Source organism: Meleagris gallopavo, unplaced genomic scaffold (assembly GCF_905368555.1).
Source record: "Meleagris gallopavo unplaced genomic scaffold, MGAL_WU_HG_1.1 scaffold_4, whole genome shotgun sequence".
Taxonomy (NCBI): domain Eukaryota; kingdom Metazoa; phylum Chordata; class Aves; order Galliformes; family Phasianidae; genus Meleagris; species Meleagris gallopavo.
In genome coordinates this window covers 176,038-197,500 of record NW_028147018.1, presented here as the reverse complement: position 1 = coordinate 197,500, position 21,463 = coordinate 176,038, and the positions used below count along the sequence as shown (strand labels likewise).

General features: G+C 51.0%; 1 protein-coding gene across 1 annotated transcript; it reads right to left on the bottom strand.

Moving 5' to 3' along the window:
• Window positions 1–3,696: 3,696 nt before the first annotated feature.
• LOC104910813 (uncharacterized) lies at window positions 3,697–15,255 on the bottom strand. Its single transcript, XM_085215102.1, has 4 exons — window positions 12,818–15,255; window positions 8,553–8,636; window positions 7,501–7,599; window positions 3,697–7,395 (listed from the first exon to the last, which is right to left on the bottom strand). The coding sequence occupies exons 1-4, from the start codon at window positions 12,921–12,923 to the stop codon at window positions 6,116–6,118; spliced, it is 1,569 nt and encodes a 522-aa protein (XP_085071228.1). The 5' UTR covers window positions 12,924–15,255; the 3' UTR covers window positions 3,697–6,115.
• Between the last annotated feature and the right edge of the window lie 6,208 nt (window positions 15,256–21,463).

Here is a 21,463-nt window from a genome sequence, read left to right as displayed (position 1 = left end):
CCTCCCGGACTCGCCTCGCGTGATTTTTGTATATCTGTTTCTTTTCCGTGCTTTTGCTTTCTTCCTTCTATTTTTTTTTTTATTTTTTTTTTAAACTCTCCGACTTCTCTTTGTCCCGTCCCGTCCCGTCCCGTCCCGTCCCGTCCCCCCCCAACGTTTTTTAAGTATGTCCCTATTTATTTACTTCTCCGTTTATTTATTCGTTGGCTCGCGCGTAGGCCCTCGCGAGGGGCGGGAGGTTGTGACGGGGTTGTGGGTAGAGCTGGCAGGCCGGCGCCTGAGCGCTTCCTTCCCCCACCCGCCCTACTCACTCACTCACTCACTCACTCTCTCTCTCTCTCTCTCTCTCTCTCTCTCTCTCTCTCTCGCACACGCACACGCACACGCACACCCCTTCCCCCTTCCCCCCCCCCGCCCCCAGGATCAGGACCCCTGATCCTCCCTCTACCCAGACAGATGCCGTTCGCAAAGTGATTTTTGTTTTCTGATTCATTTAGCTTTTTGGTTTGTTTCTTGGCTTTTTAGTTTTCGTTTTCCTAGTTTTATTTCCGTTTTTAATTTTTTTTTTTCCTATTTATTCATTTAAAGAAAATATTTTTCTACGCACCTATTTGCTCGCTCGCCTGCGTGAGCGCGTGCGTGACGGAGCGTGCGCGCGCGCGGGCCCGGCTCGGGACGGCTGGCCCTCGCGTGGCGCGGGTGCTCGTGAGGGGGTTGCGGTATGCCGCCAGAGCCTCCTCCTCCTCTCCTCCTCCTCCTCCTCCTGCTCTTCCCCCCCCCCCCCAAGCTTAAGCCTAGCCCCCTCCCGCAACCCCCCCCCCCTTATCCTCCCCCCGCCCCCTCCCGGACTCGCCTCGCGTGATTTTTTTTTTGGGGGGGTGTGCTTTTGCTTTGTTCAGTTTTCTCCCTTTTTATACGTTTTTTTCCAATGTATTTTTATTTTAATATCTGTTTCTTTCCATTTGCTTGATTTATTTACTTGTTGGCTTGCTTGCCTGCTGGCTTGTGCGCGCCTGCGTGATTTTTACTTTTCTTTTCCCCCTTCATTTCTGATTTTTAATTTTTTTCCTACGTTTTTGCATTTTCTTCCTTCCTTCCTTTCTTTTCTTTTCTTTTAATTTCGAACGTTTTAGTTTTTGTTTTTCTATTCTTTTTTAATTCTTCCCCCCCCCCCCCCCTTAAATTTTCCTGCGTATTTATTCGTTCGGTAAAAATGTTTTTCTATGTACCTGTCCGCTTGCTCGCTTGCTCGCTCGCTCGCTCGCTCGCGTGCGTGCGTGCGGGCACGGGCGGTCGCCACGGGGTTGCGGGTAGAGAGCTGGCGGCTGCCCGCCCGCCCCAGCCAGCCCCTCCCCCCCCCCCCCCGTGTTTCTGCTTCTTTTCTTTTCAGTTCTTTTAAAGCTTTTCTAATGTTTCTTCTTGAGTATTTTTCCATCTCTTGGTTTATTTGCTTACTTAATTCATATGCTTATCTGTCTGTCTGTCTGTCTGTCTACCTGTTCGCTTGCTTGCTCGCGTGCGCGTGCGCGCGTGAGTAGGCCCGGCCTGGCGCGCCCTCCGTCGGGAAGAAGGGGGTCGCGACGGGGTTGCGGGTGGATTTTGCGGCCGGCCACCTGAACTTCCCGTCGCGCCCGCGTGCCCGCGCCCAGCCTAAACGCAACGCTTCAACGCTTAATCTAACCTCGCCCGCCTATCCTAGCCCCAGCCCCAGCCCTAGCCCTAACGTCGCCCTCTCCTGGATGCGCTCCGCCCGACCGGCCCGCTTTTTCTGCAACACCCGCACGTACTTTTCTGGTGGTCGTCCCTCCCCCCCCCCCCCCACCCCTTTCTTACGTTCTTCTCAAAGACGTCCGTCCGACCGACGTCCGTGCGAGCGCTCGTTTGCTCGGTTGTCGTCCGTTTCTTCCTTCTTCTTGGGGGACTTCGGCCGAGAGAGCTGCGGGATTTTGGTTTTCCGTTATTTATTTATTCGCCCCCCTACTCCCCTCCCCCCCCCCCCCCCCCCCCCCCCCCCACTCCCCCCCGCCTTTCCTTTCTTTTCTCGCCGTCCCTGCCCGTCCGATTCCGGGACCGGGACTCGGACCCCCGATGGCTCGGCCGGACGGTGGCGAGATGCGAGGGTCGGCGGCGCCCCCCACCCCACCGCCCGGCTCCGCCCCGCCCCGTCGGCCCGGCTTTGTTCGTCTTTCCCGCCTTTTTTTTTTTTTTTTTAAGCTCTTTATCTCGCTCCCCCCGCCCCCCCCTTTTTCTTTTAAGCTCTTTATCTCACTCCCCCGCCACCCCCCCCTTATTTTTTTTTTTTAAGCTCTTTATCTCGCTCCCCCGCCCCCCCCTTTTTCTTTTAAGCTCTTTATCTCACTCGCCCGCCCCCCCCCCCTTATTTTTTTTTTAAGCTCTTTATCTCGCTCCCCCGCCACCCCCCCCCCATTTTTTTTTTTAAGCTCTTTATCTCACTCCTCCCCCGCCACCCCCCCCCCCCCCCCCGCCCCCTCCCCTTTTTTTTTTTTTTTTTTTTTCCTTTTCTTTCTTTTTCCAATTTTTCTCTCTCGCTTCCCTACGGCGGGCCAGACCCGACGACGGCGTTTCTTTCTTTTGTCCTTTTTCCCCCGGGGGGGGGGGGGGGCCGGGCCGGGCGAGACCGCCGCCCGGGAGAGAGGCTCGGGGCGAGCCCTGCGTCCGGACGAGTCGAACGAACGATTTCCAGACACGCACACCCGCACACCCACCCACCCGCAACCACCCCCGGGGCGGACGGGGCCGTTCCCCCGTCGGCCTACCTCTGCCGCCGTCTCCCCGCCGTGACTTTTCCTCCCCGCGCCGACGCGATCGGCCGTCCTCTCGCGAGCCCGCCGGACGTTCCCGCCCGCCCGGCGGGGGGAGGGTGGAGCTCGCGCAGCACAGCGGGGAGGGGAAAAGAGGCCACCCCCCCCCCCCCCCGCCACCCCATCACCCCGGCCCCGCCCCGCAAGCCGCGGGCGGGCTGGGTTTCAAATCCCCGACTCGAAACGCCCGACGCGAAGAGTTACCGGGCCATCGAGCGGAAAGGAAACGGCACGAAAAGTCTCAAACGAGCGAACGCGCACACAAACACACGCCAGTAAAATAAATAAAGGAACGCACGGACAAACAAACGCGCTCGCGAGACGAACGAGAAGGGGCCTCCGCCGGTCCCCGAGCCGCGGCGGCCGCCGTGCGGAGCCCGCACGGAACCGCGCCGGCCGCCGAGCCGCGGAGCCGGAGTAAGGCCGGAACGGGCCCGGGTCCGCCCGGCACCGACCGACTCGGACGCTCAGAGCCGGCGGGGGCGGCGTCTCCGCTACGACGGGGCCGGACGACCCGGCCCCGGCGAGCGCCGACACCCCCGGTGCCCTCGCGGCGGCGGCCGGACTCCGCGCGGCCTAACCGGCGCGGAGCGGCTCAGCCGGCCCGCAGCGGCGTGGAGAGGTCGCTGCCGCGGCGGCTCGGGCGCGGCGGAAAGGTCTACCCGGCTCCGAGCGGTTCATTGATGTTCGTTTCATTCATTCGTTCGCTTGCTTGCGCGCACGCGTCAGTAGGCGAGGCCCGGCGTGCCCCCCCTCGGGAAAAAGGGAGCCCTTCTTTCTCTCCCCCATCCGCTCTACTCACCCCCCCGCTTCTGTGCCCCCCGGCCTTGACCGCTGACCCTCCCCTCTACCCACACAGATGCCTCTCGCAAAGTGATTTTTTTTTTTTTTAATCCGGAGAAAGTGCCAGTGATGCCACCTCTTTTTCTTACTCTTCCTGTGCGGTGATAAGTGTTGCAGGTTCTACCTCTCCTATGGATTAGGCAATATTTCATGAAGTTGGAGCTCTGCGTGATGCTCTGCCCCCAGGGCAGGCATTTCTGAGGTCTCTGCCCTGAGTGGATTCTGTGGGTTGGAGCTGTGGTTGAAGCTCTTCCCGCACTCAGGACATCCGTAGCACTTCTTCCACGAGTGCCATCTCCTGCAAGACTGGAGCTTGGTTTTCTGCACAAAGCGCTTACCACACTCACCACATCTGTAAGGCTTCTGGCAACGTGGACTCGTTGGTGCGGGTACAGGGAGGGCTTCTCCACACTTCTGGTGCCTCACAAGGTTTCAGCCACGGCACAATCTCTTCTGGTAGGCATCGCAAGCAGAAAGGTGTTTCTGATCCACCCGCCCCCATCCTGAGAGTTTCCCATGGCTGTGCCCCACATCCCACTCTGGAGTCTCCTTTGCACGTCCTCTCAACACCCTACCCCAGCAGGAAAAGAGTGATGCGCACATAATTCCCATGCCAGAGACAAAGCGGGAGCGGGATTTACTTTGGCCCCAAACTCCAAGAACGGATCTAAGGCCAAGAAGGGAACTACAGACCATCCAAAGCATGCAAAAACTTAAGATATGCTTTTCTGGAGACAAAACAGCAGCTGGCTCAAATGAGCCCAAGTGAAAATGTGAGCATTTCCTCTGAGCACTTGAATGGGAATCGTGATGCGTAATACATGCACCACTGCCTGCTGGGTCCGTGCTCTAGCTCCCAGGTATCTCCAGCTGGGACACGGTTTCTTTCCAGTCAGTGCTTTCTCCTATTCCACAGGGGTCAAAACTCAGGGGAAGAGGCTTAGTGATTCAGGGGGTTTTGAAGCAGGATTTCATCGAGGGAACTTCAAATCCCTGTGTTGCTGCTGTTCTGTCTCTGTTAGTGACAGCAGTAAAATGCCACCGAGCAGTGATTCTGCAGAGGGGTCACAGAGTGCTGAACAGGAGCAGTCAGGAAAGCAGAAGGTAATTTTCATCATTATAAACAGAGTGGGGATGGGAACGTGAGGGGGTTGGCTCTGTCTCGCAACCGAGGTGGATACCGAAACGTGGATGGGGTTTGGATGTCTCTGCTCTCAGCCACGCGCACCGTTCCCCGACAGGCTCACAGCGTACCTCCCAGCTCACAAGCACTGGGACCTTGAGAGCAGCCCTGCGGAGGAGAACTTGGGGGTCCTGGTGGGCAAGAAGCTGGACGTGAGGCAGCAGTGTGCGCTTGCAGCCTGGAAGACCAACTGTGTTCTGGGCTGCATTAAAAGAGGGGCGGCCAGCAGGGAGATGGAGGTAATTCTTCCCCTCTATTCAGCTCTCGTGAGGCCCCATCTGAAGTCCTGCGTCCAGGCCTGGGGCACCCAGCACAGGAAGGACGTGGAGCTCTTGGAGCGGGTCCAGAGGAGGGCCACGAAAATGATCAGAGGGCTGGAGCAGCTCTCCTATGAGGAAAGGTTGAGGGAGCTGGGCTTGTTTAGCTCGGAGAAGACAAGGCTCCAGGGAGACCTCGCTGGGGCCTTTCAGCACTTGAAGGGAGCGTATGAACAGGAGGGAGAACGACTGTTTACAAGGGTGGATGGTGACAGGACAAGGGGAAACAGCTTTAAACTGAGACAGGGGAGGTTTAGGTTAGATATTAGGAGGAAGCTTTTCATGCAGAGTGATGACACGCTGGAACTGGCTGCTCAAGGAGGTTGTGGATGCCTCATCCCTGAAAGCGTTCGAGGCTGGACGTGGCTCTGGGCAGCCTGGTCTGGCGGTTGGCAACCCCGCACATAGCAGGGGGGCTGAAATTAGATGATCGTTACGGTCCTTTTCAATCCGGGCCATTCTACGATTCTATGAGCGCATCATCTTTACAGTGAGCGCCCCCTGCTGGCTGCACCTCATCAAACCAGTTCCACCCGTCAGAGCAAGGAGCGTGTGCTTCAAGGTGTTTTTAGGATGAGTTAGCTATGAAGCTCTTCCTCTGCTCAAGGGACGTGTAAGGTTCGTAACCACACAAACCTACAGGTGGCTGATCAGGCTGGAGCTCTGTCTGAAGCTCCTCCACATTCGTGGCACTGCAAACTTGGCCTCCTGTGAGGATGCGTCGGCATGTAATGAGGCAGGGACTGCTGTTGGAGATACTCCCAAACTCGGGGCGTTTCTAGACTCTGTCTCCTCTGTGGATGCGCCTGTGGGAGTTGGGATCAGAACTGCTTAGAAAGCCCTTCCCAAACTCGGGCCATTACTCCTGTTTGGATGCACTGGTGAAAAATGAACTTGTAAGTTTTGTATCCTGTATGGATGCACTGGTGGCACTTCAATTCGGAATTGCTTTAGGAGCTCTTTGGACACTTAGGACACTTAAAGGGTCTCTCTCCTGTGTGGACACGGTGGTGGCGGATGAGGTTGGAACTGCTTTTAAAGCTCTTCCCACAGTCAATGCATTTGTATGGTCTCTCTCCTGTGTGGATGCGCTGGTGGCGGGTGAGGTTGGAACTGCTTCTGAAGCCCTGCCCACAGTCAATGCATTTGTATGGCCTCTCTCCTGTGTGGATGCGCTGGTGGCCAATGAGGTACGAACTGCTCCTGAAGCTCTTTGGACACTCAGGACACTTAAAGGGTCTCTCTCCGTTGTGGATGCGCCGGTGGACAATGAGGTTGAAACTGCTTCTGAAGGCCTTCCCACACTCAGGGCACTTAAAGGGTCTCTCTCCTGTGTGGATGCGCTGGTGGTGGGTGAGGCTAGAGCTGCTTTCAAATCCCTTCCCACAGTCAATGCACTTATATGGTCTCTCCTCCGTGTGGACGTGTTTGTGGACAGTGAAGTAGGAACTGTTTCTGAAGCCCTTAGGACACTCAGGACACTTAAAGGGTCTCTCTCTTGTGTGGATGCGCTTGTGGCGGATAAGGTTGGAACAGTTTGTAAAACTCTTCCCACATTCCGAGCACTTGTAGGGTCTCTCTCCTGTGTGGATGTGCCGGTGAATCTTCTGTTCTGAACTGCTTTTGAAACCCTTGCCACACATGGAACACTTGTAGGCTCTGTCACCTGAATGGACGTGTTGGTGGGAACTTTGTTTGTAGCTGTTCCCACATCCAGGGCACTTGTAAGGTCTGTATTCTGTGTGGATGCACTGCTGGCACTTCGATTCAGAGTTGCTTTTGAAGCTCTTTGGACGCTCAGAACGCTTAAAGGGTTTCTCTCCTGTGTGGAGGAACTGATGATTAGTGAATTTGGATCTCGTTTTGAAGCTCTTTACACAGCCAGAGCTCTTGCACAATCTCTTCACTGAGCGTACACAGTGGTGGTTAACAAGGCCAGAATTCCTTTTAAAGCTGGTCCCACATTTAGCATTTGGGTGCTGCCTTTCCTCCTGGCACGCTTCCTTGCTCCTTGCATCTTGCATCTGCTGCTTTTGACCTGTGCTGTGGTCCAGGGGATTCCTCACGATCTCTCCTGGAGGGTTTCCCTGTTGCTTCTTGAAGTGCTCTCCTTGCTCCAGGCCCCCTTGAACATCCCTTCTGATTTTTCCCAACGAGGCACTGTCCCACTGCCTTTCAGCCACACCACTTCTCTGCAGATCCTCCTTTAGGTTTGTGATCCCGTCGTCTGCTGGATGACAGAGGAAATACAGAAATAACATATTGTGCCAAAATACTGCCCAGTCAGAAATGGCTTTTGCCAGCCCCAACCTCCTCCTCTCTCTCACTGGCTCACCTGGGCCGAGGTCTCCTGCCATGTCCTTCAAGCCATGCACCTCTGGGATCCAGGGGTCTTCCTCTCCTTCCAGCATGGAGATCACTGCAGGTTTGGGGGCTGGACATGCAGATTGAATAACAGAAACAGTGGACACGAGAGCATTTCCGTGATTCTGATGCAGGAACGTGTCCAACAACTCTACTATGTGTCCATCCCACTTCTGAAACCACGTTAAGAGCCTGAATGACACTGGGCCTACACACACTGGCTTTCTTCTGATCCCAGCTTGAATTTTTACATCTCGAAAATTATGCAGGGATAATTTCCCTAACGTTCCCCTTGGGCTTTTTGTCCAATTTAATACAAAACTGCTAAATACCTAAGGCATCAAAAAGGTTTACAGGAATACAGTGGAAAAGAGTAAAAAGGTAAATGAATAACCAGGGGGTTGTCAGGTTGCTGGAGCTGGTAGCACCATGCTCTGCAGCAACGCAAGGGCAGTCTGCAGGAGCTGATCCAACTCCTTGTGGCTGATGCCTGCTTGCCAGCAGTGACTTCTGGGTCTTTTCTCACAGTGCTGAGCACACTAATCCTTTCTGAAACTTATGAGAAATTTACCTACATTCTGTTTGTGGTTCTGCTGTGTTACTCCATAAGTAACTGCGTTGCGATTATTCTAAGTCCAGCTTGCAGAGTGTCCTTCTGCACAGCCAAAGGAGCCCTAACGAGGAGGAAAGGCAGCAAAGCCCTCACCCAGCGAGGCTATGCACTCATACGTCTCCAGCATCACGTCCCGGTACAGCACTCGCTGCGCAGGGTCCAGCAGCGCCCACTCCTCCCTGCTGAAATACACGGCCACATCCGCAAAGCTCACGGGCTCCTGCAAGCAAAGAGGCTCCTTGCTGAGAACAGCCAAGGCCCAGGGAAGCAGCTGGCAGAGGAGAGAAACTCCAGTCCCAGCTGATTCTTTGTCCCCAGCACACAAATGCTGATGGAGGGCATCCCACTCTCCCCCTGCATTCACACTGCTTGTTCCTTAGCCTCTCCTGCTCGTTTCCCCACATTCCTACCTGAGATGGATGCACTGCAGCCATTTTCTGCTCTCCTGCAGGCTGGGACGATCACAGGCGAAAGGCAGATATTAGAAAAGCCTACTGGGATAGGAAAAACAGCAGGGAAGGTTTGAGGCAGTGCAGCAGTTCCTGTCGAAGCCCAGCCCCCCCCCCAGCCCATCTACAGGGCATTGCTTGGGAATAAAAGCCACCCAGGACTCAGACAAGCAACAACGCACCCACGTCCAATCTCGTCAAGTCGCTTTGAAACCACCACAGCATATCTACCTTATGTTAATCAACATATTCCTGCTTCTCCCTTAGAAGTTTATTTTGTAGTTGGAGCCTACAATTACAAATTGGCAAAGTCTGCACTATGGCAACTAGGGACACTAACTGGTTAGCAACTTATGGACTGAACTCGTGTATGGGGCTGCTGAATCACGGCCTGAACCTTTGATTGATCACCTGAGGCGAGCAATGAGTCAGCCACAGGAGCACAGGGGAAGGCAACTCACCTGTGCTGCAGGAAGGGGTGGAGCCTGGCTCCACCTCTCCTAGACCCATTTAAGAGCTTACTGCCAGTGGGGAAGGATCTCTCTCCGGAGATCTGCTCTATCAGGAGTTCATCTTGTGAGCCCAGGACAGGGTGAGTGACTTTCTCTCATTTCCTCCAATATAAATTATATTAGCTAAGCTCCTGGATATATATACATACCATCTGTATATCTATTGACTATATACCATCTGTATATCCATTGATTAAACAACTCCTAATTCCTTATATGAGTGGTCTCCTGACAGCTATTACAATTGAGAAATAAAGAGATTAGGGGCCATAAGAGAACAAAAGCGGATGAAGCTTCCACTGCGTCAGTCTGTAAAAAAAGATAAGAGTGAAGAAGCGTATTTCAGCCCCTCCATAGTTAGCACCAGCAATGAAAGGAAAACACCCTCCCACTCCCTCTAACACTCAGGCAGATGGCAAGGACTGAGATTCCTGCCTATCTGCAGCCTTCCAGAGGTAAGCAGCTCTTTTCCTTTATTTCTGTATCCTTAGCTCGTGCATTTGGGCTTGTTTTCATTTGCTGTAACTAAAGACTTTGCCACCCGCCACTCTACTATTATCCTCTGATTTTAGCCTTAACTATACTAGCCTGTGGTTCTTCAGTGCCCAGGGATGCCTTTGCCTTCATCTTCTTCACCTCTGTCGTCTTCCTCCAATGACAGAATGCACGTCTCATGGTTTTGTAGGTGAAGTTTGAGTCTAGGTTATAATTTCTACATTGCATGCTGATAGGCAGCAGATCTGCCAAGAGCCCTGGTGAGTGAAAAGTCGGGGGAACTAGGCAGTACTAAGATCCACAAGTCCATGGGACCTGATGGGGTGCATCCACGTGTGCTGAGAGAGCTGGCAGAGGTCATTGCCGAACCGCTCTCCATCATTTTTGAGAGGTCTTGGACAACAGGGGAGGTCCCTGAAGACTGGAGGATAGCCAATGTCACTCCGGTCTTCAAAAAGGGCAAGAAGGAAGATCCGGGTAATTATAGGCCTGTCAGCCTCACCTCCGTCCCTGGAAAGGTGATGGAACAGCTTGTGCTGGATACCATCTCCAGACAACTGGGAGAAAAGGAGGTTATCAGGAGTAGTCAGCATGGGTTCACCAAGGGGAGGTCGTGCTCGACCAACTTGGTGGCCTTCTATGATGCTGTCACATGCTGGGTGGATGGGGGAAGAGCGGTAGATGTAATCTACCTTGATTTTAGAAAGGCGTTTGATACTGTCTCCCACGACATCCTTATAACAAAGCTGAGGAAGTGTGGGATAGACGAGTGGACAGTGAGGTGGGTTGAGAACTGGCTGACTGGCAGAGCGCAGAGGGTCGTCGTTGGTGGTGCAGAGTCTGGCTGGAGACCTGTAACCAGTGGTGTCCCCCAGGGGTCTGTGCTGGGTCCGGTCTTGTTCAACATCTTCATCAATGACCTTGATGAGGGGATAGTGGCCACCCTCAGCAAGTTTGCTGATGATATGAAGTTGGGAGGATTGGCTGACACGCCTGAAGGCTGTGCTGCCATTCAGCGAGACCTGGACAGGCTGGAGAGCTGGGCAGTAAGAAACCGGATGAGGTTCAACAAAAGCAAGTGTAGGGTCTTACACCTAGGGAGGAATAATTGCATGCACCAATACAGGCTGGGGGATGAGCTGCTGGAGAGGAGCTCTGCAGAGAGGGACCTGGGCGTCCTGGTGGACGACAGGTTGGCCATGAGCCAGCAGTGTGCCCTCGTGGCCAAAAAGGCCAATGGCATTCTGGGGTGCATTAAGAAGAGCGTGTCCAGCAGGTCGAGGGAGGTGATCCTCCCCCTCTACTGTGCCCTGGTAAGGCCTCATCTGGAGTACTGTGTCCAGTTCTGGGCTCCCCGGTACAAAAAAGACAGGGATCTCTTGGAAAGAGTCCAGCGGAGGGCCACAAAGATGGTGAAGGGCCTGGAGCATCTCCCCTATGAAGAAAGGCTGAGTGAACTGGGTCTGTTTAGCCTTGAGAAAAGAAGACTGAGAGGGGACCTGATCCAGGTTTATAAATATCTGAGGAGTGGCAGCCATAGTGGTGAGGCCAGTCTCTTTTCAGTGGTACGTGGAGACAGGACGAGGGGAAACGGACATAAGCTGCAGCATAGGAAGTTTCGCACGACTGTGCGTAAGAACTTCTTCACGGTGAGGTGACGGAGCACTGGAACAGGCTGCCCAGGGAGGTTGTGGAGTCTCCTTCTCTGGAGATATTCAAGTCTCGCCTGGACGCCTACCTGTGCGACCTGGTGTAGGGAACCTGCTTTGGCAGGGGGGTTGGTCTCGATGATCTCTAGAGGTCCCTTCCAGCCCCTACAATTCTGTGATTCTGTGATTCTGTGATTCTGTGAACTAAGGATTCTACTAGCTAGAAGATCTGTGCAACAAAAAGGAGCTTCTCCAGGAAGGTTTTCTGAGTCCTGAGCAGCACAACAGCGTCATTTTGCAGAGCAAAAAAAAAAAAAAAAAAAAAAAAAGAGAGAATGCAGCAGCTCTGCAAACTGGTGGAAAAATGGGACATCGCTGCCAAATCCTGCCTACATAAGGAGCTGATGAAAAACAACTCTTTCCTCTGCATGCAATATGCAGGTAGGAGGGTACTGTGTAATCTTCCTAGCTGGGATGAAGTCCAAACAGAGGCCAAGCCTTCAGGGGAAAGGGAGGACTATAAGTGCACCTACACATCCTCCTCCTTGGGATGGCCAGGAGGCATTTCTATGGCACATAGTGTTCAACAACTGTAGTCACAAGTGGGATAGCATAGGCTGTCCTGGGGAACGGTGGAGTCACCATTCCCAGAGGTGTTCAAGAAATGTGTAGATGTGGCACTAAGTTTAGTGGGTATGGTGGTAATGGGTCAACGGATGGACTGGATGATCTTAGAATCCTAGAATCATAAAATCCTTTGAGTTGGAAAGGACCTTTAAACGTCACCTAGTCCACCTCCCCTGCAAAGAACAGGGACATCTACAACTACCACAGGTTGCCCAGGGATTGAACTTAGAGATTTTATCCTACGTTACAGATGCTGTGACTGTGATTCTAGGACTCGTGCTACCACTTGCATCTCTGCAGAGGTGGTTCTTCAAACCTACATTTCTCCACCCCACCACTATCTCCTCTTTACTGCAAGTAGGTGAAGCTATGCTCACATGGAAGGTAAAGGTTGGAGGGTAAAGCCAGATGAGCTCTGAACTGCTCCACACCACCAATGCTTTGCTGAACTGTATCACCCTCCCAAAGTTCTCTCCCATCCCATTCTGTGCAGTAATCCTGTTTAAGATGGACAAGAATCCGGACAGTCCTGGGCCTTTGTTTCCCGTTCTTGAGCTTTGCACTCAGTGCTGCGAGATGAGGCCACAAGTTCCTGCTTCTATGGCATGATTTCTCTTGGTGTTATGTTTGTTTTCTTTTTTTGTTTGTTTGTTTGTTTTTAAGTTTCTTCTGCTTTGCTCTGCCCTGAGCAGCCTTTGCTGAGACCTCAAGGCCCTCAAGTCACCCTACGTTTTCTCCATGTCGCCTCTGTGTCCTCTCCCCTGCAGGTGCTCAAGCACAGAGTGGCATCCCATCTCATCACCCTCAAGAAGCAGAAGGTGGGCTCTGAGCTGCTTAACATCATCACCTCCTTTACTCTACTGGGTCATGCTCCCAATATCCCATTCCCTCCCATCCCTCTAAATGCGCCCTTACAAAACCAGAGCTGGCTAGGGCTCTTCACCTTTTCCCTCTGCAAGCTGGAATGGATGTAATGTGACTTCCAGAGGTGTCGGTGCCTTCTGAGCCATGAACCTATGGATAAAAGATAGAACTTTCCCCAAAGACATAACATTCTCTTAGTTTTAGTGCACCTCATTGTTTTCCATTGATACTGCCTGAAACGGTCTTCCACACATCATTCCATGAGGACTGTTTCTTGGGCACACAGCTTTACCACAACATGTATTAAGGTGAGAGGTAGGGCCTCAGGTGGTTTCAAGTATGTTTCTTCATAGATTTCACTAATTTGTATTTGCAAGCTTTGATTCATTTTTTTCCATCTTTCCGCTAGCAGCCCATATAGGGTTTGGCTGATGTCTCACCTCTTGATCCCCTTCATTCTATATTTATTGCAATTGTATCTGTGGCCTTTGAGTGATCCAGCTCTGATCAGGATCTCTGCTGTTATTTTTCTTCTGTGGGCAATCCTGTCACCAATCTCTAACGTCGTCTACGTTGATCAGGTTTCAGTGCTGAGATCTCTGCCCTTATATTCTCCCTTCTCAGTTCCAGCATTTCTGTTACACCTCTGTGTGGGAATCAAATGTTGCTTCTGCATTAGACTTAGATAAGAATTTCTTTATGTCATGGTCTCTGCTGCCATAGTTCTTTCGGGGAGTCTTTCTACTATACTTGGGGGTGGTCTCTGATAGTTGGCATCTGTTATCCTCTAGACAAGTCTTCCCCCGGAATGCACGCTCAGTATATAGGTGTATATATGTATATTTTGTCATACATGTTGCAAGAATATTCTGCACGACGTTAATCAAACCAGACTACAAATCACGGCATGCCCAAGGAAGCATCTGAAGAGACATCGGTAAGGCCTGGCATCCCCCCCAGCACCCCGGTGCTCTTTCTTTAACAAAGACTTGGAAGAAAATCACCATATCAATACAAGAAGAGCACTGAGACATCTTGGGAACAACAGGATGGCTGCTGGCTGACACCAGACAACACACGAATTAACGAATGTAAACCTGCGGTAAGATTGGGAACCTGGAGTATTCAGCCAGGGGGGAAACAGGAGAGGGGGCAAAGGGGGAAACAAGGTACAGAAAGCTGTCACTGTGTCCTTGCTCTCCTTCCTTCCTTCCTCCCTCCTCCTTGCTCTCCTTTGCTTTCTCAGTTTCCTGTGTTTCCTCCTGTGCCTTCCTTGGTCTATGTCTTTTCCAAGACTTTTTTTTTTTTTCCCTTCCCCCCCACTTTCATCATTACAAACTGCCTCAGCTCCCTTTGATCTTCCAGGCAACCTCTCCTGCCTATAAAAGACCCATTTTAAATTTTATTTTCCCCTCCAATTTATTCAACCAATCTCGATCAATTAAGGCCTTCGGTGCCCCTGGTAAATAGAGGAAAAAAAAAAAAAAAAAAAAAAAACCAATAGTGTCTCCCAAACTTCTATTTCACCTCCAGCACCGGAAGTTCCGCTGCTAATAATGGGATCTGGGTTTCCTACGTCTCCGCAGATAAGGACATTCTCTCTCCCAATGTGTTCATCCCCATCCCCCAGGGCACACGCCGTTTTACAACAGCAGTTTGCAGTGCCTTTGCCCCAGGCTCTTTGAGCGCAATTCGAGCCTCGTGGGGGGAGGTGGCACGGCAGTTTCTTTTTCCAGCGCTCATCAATCTCGGCCGGTGCAAACTGCAACTGGTCACGACAATCAAAATACACTCGAATCTAAACGCGCTTTATGCTGGATAATTGGTCCCTCGTCATTTTGCCGGATAATGGAGAGCGTTCTCTCGAAGCACCAAATTCCTTCAGGGAGATCCATAACCAATATCCCCCAGCAAGATGGGAACTTCGCTTGTTTTTCTACACACCCCAGGTGTCCACAAGTAACACCGATCACTTCTCCAATCCACCAATTATTACTATTTTCAACAGCTTTTCTACGCAATTTCCACAACCAGCTTCTCCGTGTCCGGAATGCCTGGAATGTGCGAGTTCCCTTCATGCACCGCAACACACACACACAGCTGCAACTACGAAAGTAAAAAGCAAAGCTTAACACAACCTGCATATCCACGGCCATAGAGCAAAAAACAAAAAGCTTGGTGCCGCTGCGGCAATACATTCCCACGTTCGCACGCAAAATCACAATGCTGGCAATCATAACGCAGCGCAATTACCAGTAAACGAAGAGCTTCGGTTTCTGCTGGGGGTCTTGAAGCTCTCAAGGACTCCCTCACCATGTTACCTGCGGTAAGACGTGGAGCCCGAGGGGGTCTTGAATCTCTTAGGCACACCCTTTAACAGGGACTCGAATCCAATTTCTCTCGAGCACCGTGAAACACGGAACCTGCCGCACGCTCAGGACGTCTCCCTGCTCACAAACCCCACAAGGAAGAATTTCTTCCGACTACTCCCCATCGCCCTCCTTCCCACCCCCCTCCCCTCCTCGCAGAAAGCAGCCCTGCTCCGGATTCGAACCGCGGCTCCGACCCCAAACCTGACCGCGAAGAGAAAACGCGACCACCTCCTCGCTGCTGCCCTCGGCTCCGCCCCCGGCGCTCCTCCCGCTTTGGCTCCGCCCCCGGCGCTCCTCCCTCTTTGGCTTCCTGTGTTATCAATGTAGTCTCAAGGATTAGAGTTCTTGGGCGTTATCTAGGTTGTTGGGTGCTTCTTTTATTTTAGTAGTAGATTGAATGCGAATTAACCAGGATTTGATGTTCCCAGGGAATAGCTCTTTTAATGTCTTCGTAACGCTCGGTTATGATGCCAACAGCCTATCAAAATCAATCTATCAGAATATACAGAAGTTGAAGACCTCTTTCTAACCAGTTAGAGATTAACACAGAACAGGACCTTCAAGGATTTATTTCCAGGTCGCAGAAAACTTAAGTTGCAGGCCAAACACAAATTTCAAGAAGGAAATAAATTTACTTAAATAAGTTAATTTCAATTTAACTTAAATAACCTTAACTGAAGATCCTGTAAGGGTAGTAGAGCAATCAGATCCATTTCCAGGGCCTAGTTTGTACTCATGGATGGAAATGATGTCTATCATGGGTAATGTGTTCACTGGAGAAGAAAGAGGCATGATTAGGGGGGCAGCTATGCAAGAGTGGGAAAGGAGCATAGAGCGAAGGCTGGGCCCTGGAGGGAGGAGGAAAGAAGAAGGATGCTGAGGATCAACTGTACAGGCTGTTGTCACCGTCTTTGTGATTGTTAAATGTTTATCACAGAATCATAGAATGGCCTGGGTTGAAAAGAACCACAATGATCATCTAGTTTCCACCACCCTGCTGTGTGCAGGGTTGCCAACCACTAGACCAGGTTGCCCAGAGCCACCCTGGCCTAAAATGTAACCTAAGAAGCTGTTAGTGGACAAGAAGTGTCTAAAGAGATACCAAAAGACCCTCTGAGTTGTATTTTGGTTCACAGGGGAGGGGTTGCTGGTGAGCCAGGGGGAATACTGAATTAGAAACCAGGAACATAAATGAAGTAATGGGACCGGTTTTATATTTGAGTATCCTGATCATGAGACCAAGTGCTGAGTGTTTCTGGAAACTGAAGAACTGTACTGTTTGATTTGTGAGTTTTGAAGGGAGCGGGACAAACTGTTTTAATGCTATATGGAAGTATAACTATTAATGGCATATGGAAGTGCAGTAGTTAATGGTACATGGAAGTGTAATGGAGGATATGAACAGTGGAAATGCAGGGGAAAACATCGGCAAAAGGGTTAAGGAAAAACAGTGAGTTTGAGATATTACAGCTTGTGATCTGCTCTAGCCAATCCTGCTGCACCTTCTCACTGCACCAAAAGGACAGAATAAATGTCCCCCCACTAAATGTCTCGCTCTCCCTGATGAGGAAGGAGCCCCCATCTTGGTGCACTACTCCAACAACAGCCACTCAGCAATGTGCCACCTACTGTGCCCTGCCCCCAGCTTGCTGTGGATCCGTTTCTCCGCGGAATGCAGCTCACTGTTGTTGCTCACCTCCTTCTGCACTGCTTGTTTCTGGCTGGGACAACACAAAAGCTCGTTCCATTCGTAATAGATGGGGTCTTGCATCATTTGGCAATCTGCCTTCTGCTCCTTTGCTGTACATGACCCCATGGTTCCTTGCCACTCACCTCTCTCAACAGTCTTAGGTTTGGAGGGGCTGGCCCCCAGTCAGCTTGACCTTTATAGCATCTGCTCACGCCTGTGTACAAGTCAGAAGTCTGGTGAGTATGTCGAGAGGCTCTGTCTGGCCCAAACAGCCTTTCGGTTTACGCCTCTCAAGGTCTTCTGCTAATCAGGGCAAGAATGTATTTTCTCCCAGTGACACACAGATTAAAGGGAGCAGAAGTAAGAGACCTGAGGGGATGGCAAAAGCTGAATGACAGAACCTGGAAAGTCTTACCGTAGCAGACCCACTGCTGGGGTTAAATTGGTTAAATTGCAGAGAGGGAAGCAGATTAAACAGGTTTATTTTCTGGTGGGCTAAGAGTAAAGCAAGACCAATAGAGTGAAAATTTTAAGTCTGGCTTCAACACAAGCCAGGAAAATGCTGTACCCCTGAAAGTTACAGAAATCTTGAATCAGGCATAGCCAGGAGTGCGGGCATCATGGATGCCCAGCAGAGCCAAAAATGCAGCCCCGATGGAAGATAAGTTAAAAGCAGGAGCCAGTCCAGTCAGGGTAAAGCAGTGCCCTTTGAGGATATGACACTGTAGAAAGACAAAAGAAATAACAGATAACCTTCTGGAGTTTGGATTACTAATTGAATGTGAATCCAAATACAGCACCCCAATCTTTCCAGTGAAAAATCAGACAGCAAAAGCTGTGGTTTGGTACAAGATTTGAGGGCAAGTAATAGAATAGTTGAATGTGTGCAGCCAGTGGTAGCAAATCCATACACTTTAATTAACCAAGTTAAGAAATGAGTAGGTGGAGTTTACCTTCTGGATTGGAAGGGTGCCTTTTTGCCTGGTTTGGTGAAAGGAAGCACATAGTTATTTGTCTTTGAATAGGAAAACCCCAATAAGGGGAAGGAAAGACTCAGTTAACTTGGACAGTGTTAGCCAGGGTTGTGAGAACAGACCAGTGATTTTTGAGAACTGGTCAGCTTGTGAGCCTGAGACTTGGGTGCCTCCATCCTAGGGTGGAACTTTACTGCAGTAAATGGATGCCACAGCAACAAGTGAGGACTGTGTGCAACGGACTGAGAGTTTGCTGAATTTCTGAGTTTAAATGATGATCAAGTTTCTCAACAGAAAGCCCAACTGATCAAGAGGAAGGAAACAATTTGCTGAATGCCCAGAACACCAACATGGAGCTACCTCTGAGCTGCCATGATATGACTGCCTGGAGACTGTCTATGCCAGACCTACAGGAGAAACCATTGGATGATGCTGAGGATTCCCGGATTCATTGATGGAAACAGTTTTGTGAGTCAAGGAAACTGTAAGGCAGGATTTACAGTAATGGCTGCTGACAAGGTAATCGAAGAACAACCTTTAACTGTGGGGACTTTCTCTCAGAAGGCTGAAATAACTGCCTTGACAAGAGCCTTAAGTATATGGACAGATTTTATTTTATTTTTCTTTTCTTTTTATATTTTATTTTATTTATTGGAACTGCCAGGAAAAAGGAGGGTTTTGTTACATGCTAGCTCTAACCAATACCTTTTCAGGGTGGCCAGAAGCATTCCCTTTCAGGACCAACGAAGCCAAAGAAGCAACCAAGGTGTTGTTGCAGAAAATTATTGCAAGGTTTGCAGTTCCTGCAATAATATCCTCTGACCAGGGAAATCACTTTATTGCAGAGTGTCCAACAGATCAGCAAGCTATTGGGAGCAGATTGGCAATTGCACGCATTGCACGGATCACAGACAAGCGGTCAAATGGAAAAGATGAACCGCCTGATTAAATCACAGGCTGTAAAACTGGGCCGGGAGCCTGGACTATATTGGCCACTTGGTCATTACCTTTGGCTCTCCTGAGGATCAGAACGAAATCTAGAGCCAAAGAGGGATTAAGTCCTTTCAAAATACTGTACAAAAGGCCTTAGATTGTGTAAACGGGTATCTCTACCCAGGGAGGGAGTGAAATAGTAACTGAATGTGTCATAAGTCTACAGAAATAAACTTAGCTTAGGGAAATAAACTGGTTCTAGGAACTAGATCCCGAAGCCTTGATGGCTCAATACATAATTTTACCAGGAGATTGTGTATATATATATTAGATCTCTTTCAGGTTCAGCCCTGGAACCAAGGTAGGAAGGTCTGTTCCAGGTGCTGCGAACATCCCACGCAACAGTCAAAATTAAAAATTTAAAAATCAAAATTAAAGAACAACCGCTGTGGATACGTCCTACGAGAGTCAAGAAGATCCCTCAGACGTGATGGGAACTGAGGCAGCTGGATCCAAATCCTGCAAATCCAAAGGCAGTAATATGGGCTCTTGTAATCATTAGAAATTGTTGGGGAATGGCTGCGAGAGCAGGGCGGACATGAGGCTGTGTACGAGCATAACTAGTGCAGCAGCACAGGGTGCATTCTCATGAGAAAGTATTAGGAGTTAAGATAGGAGACACAACATCCTTGGGCAGCCTGTAAACAGCAGGCCTTAAACAGCAGGCCCACATCCGCAGCTGTGCTCTGTGGATATGTGGGGGGCTGATAAGCGGATGAGCTCAGTGGCAGATGTGAATGCTGGCTGAGCATTGGTTGAAGCTAGGCAGCCCACCTAGCCGCCCACCTTGTGCTCCAATAGTAGGTGAACACATGTGTATTAGAATCACATATAAACTCTGTGTGTGCAACAATAAAGTGAAGCTTGATCACTCATATTGAGTACTGTCGTGCTTCCCCGCTTGAGAACAATCTGATTAGGACACTATCTGCGGCAATTGGCGCCCGAACAGCGAAGGACCTGATGGAAGATTGATTTGGGAGCGGACGGACAAGCGCACCGGCATCTCAGCAGCCGAGCCGGGGAGGCGGCATCGCCTAGACCGACCAAAAGGGGTCTGCACGGATCCGGAGGGCACGGAACGGAGCTCCGTTGACAGTGGGCGCTGCGTGCAGTGAGACGCTGATTGCAGTGCACCATGGAAAGTGAGGTAGCCCTAGATTTTTTAAGATGCTTCTTAGAGAAGCGCGGGGAAGAGTCTGCGACTCTAAAGCAATTGCCTGGGTTGCTAGCCTATGGTAAAGGGGAAGAGTTCTTTGCTCATTCTCAGGATGTTCTAGGAGAGGAGGAATGGCACAAGTTAGGGGATGTCCTTTGGTATAAGGTAATTGATGACGAAAAGGGGCTAAAAAACTAATGAAGCCCTGGAGAGATGTTATAACTTGTATCAGGAGATGTAGGTTAGACAGCAGGTAGCTGCCTCAGCTTTGCGCCAGTTAGAAAGTCTGCCCGAAGACGCTGGGCGCTTAAAGGTCGGGGGGGATCACATTCCAATACCCTCCTCGGGAGGACCAGTTCCGCTCCGCACTAACGGCCTCTCGCAAGCAGGGGCTCCGGTGATCCCGTCTGCCCCCCCCAGGGACAATATAGAGGAAGAAAGTGAGGATGAGGGGCTGGAAAAACTGGATTGTGAGGTTAAAATATTAACAGAGCGGTCACGTAATCTGGAAATCTGTATGCGGGTCCTGTCCTACCGATAGCGCCTGTTGCTCCACCGACTCATCCGGCAGCGCCGCCCGACTGAACTGCGGAGAGATCGTTTCGCGCGCCCGCACCGCTCTGCCGGATGGGGGGTGAGCAGTCGGGAACTCCGGGGAGTTCACTAACAAAGGAGCAGCAAGAACATCTTGAAGCCTTACAGTTAGTTTTAACGTTTCAGAATCAGCCTGTATCTACCTCAGCATTAGTTATTTTTCTCAAATGGTTAAGCAAAAATGTCCCTGAATTTCTGAAAACTGCATTCTCTTTTTATGGTGAACTCTGGGACAAAATTGCCTCACAACTCCGGGAGGCTTCTATTACTAAAGATAGAACGACTGCTAAACTTTTATCTGTTTGGCCCCAGATAATGGAAGGGCTTAAACAAATTCGACAAGGAAGACTTTCTTCCGACTATTCGCCATCTCCCTCCCTCCCACCCCCGCCGCTGCCCCTCCGTGCAGCAAGCAGCCCTGGTCCGGATTCGATCAGCGGCTCCGACCCCGCCCCTGACCGTGGGGAAGAGAAATTCCGACCCCCCCCATCGCCACTGCCCTCGGTTCTGCCCCCGGCGCTCATCCCGCTCCCACCCTCCGCTCTGCCCCTGACGCTCGCCGCGCCGCTCCCACCCTCTGACCCGCCGAAGAGCATCATCAGTACCTGCTATAACCTTGCATCATTCAGATGATGACCCTATTTGGATTCCTGCTCGCAGTGTTCACCCTTGGCGCAGGAGCACTACCTGAACCACACCAAATCAACCGGCAACACATGTGGGTCACCTGCGCTAAATCAGCAGGCCGGACCAACTTCTGCTTAGCACTTGTTTCTGCCACTGATCCCTTCCAAACTTGTCTTAAAGGGATGCTGTTTCTCAATGATTCTGACTTTTCTGCTTACTCCACAGGACATGCGTGACATCCACTCTAAATGCACGGGTAGCTTTAGTTGTCCTTATACCAGGGGCTGTTGCTGGGAATAGGTATTATAATTATTAG

Coding starts and splice junctions, on each gene's coding strand:
- LOC104910813 (XM_085215102.1), bottom strand. CDS start 12,923: ATGTCTTTGGGGAAAGTTCTATCTTTTATCCATAGGTTCATGGCTCAG. Junction 7,600..8,552: donor CTGCAGTGCATCCATCTCAG/GTAGGAATGTGG, acceptor CTGCATGTCCAG/CCCCCAAACCTGCAGTGATC. Junction 7,396..7,500: donor GGCAGGAGACCTCGGCCCAG/GTGAGCCAGTGA, acceptor TCTGTCATCCAG/CAGACGACGGGATCACAAAC.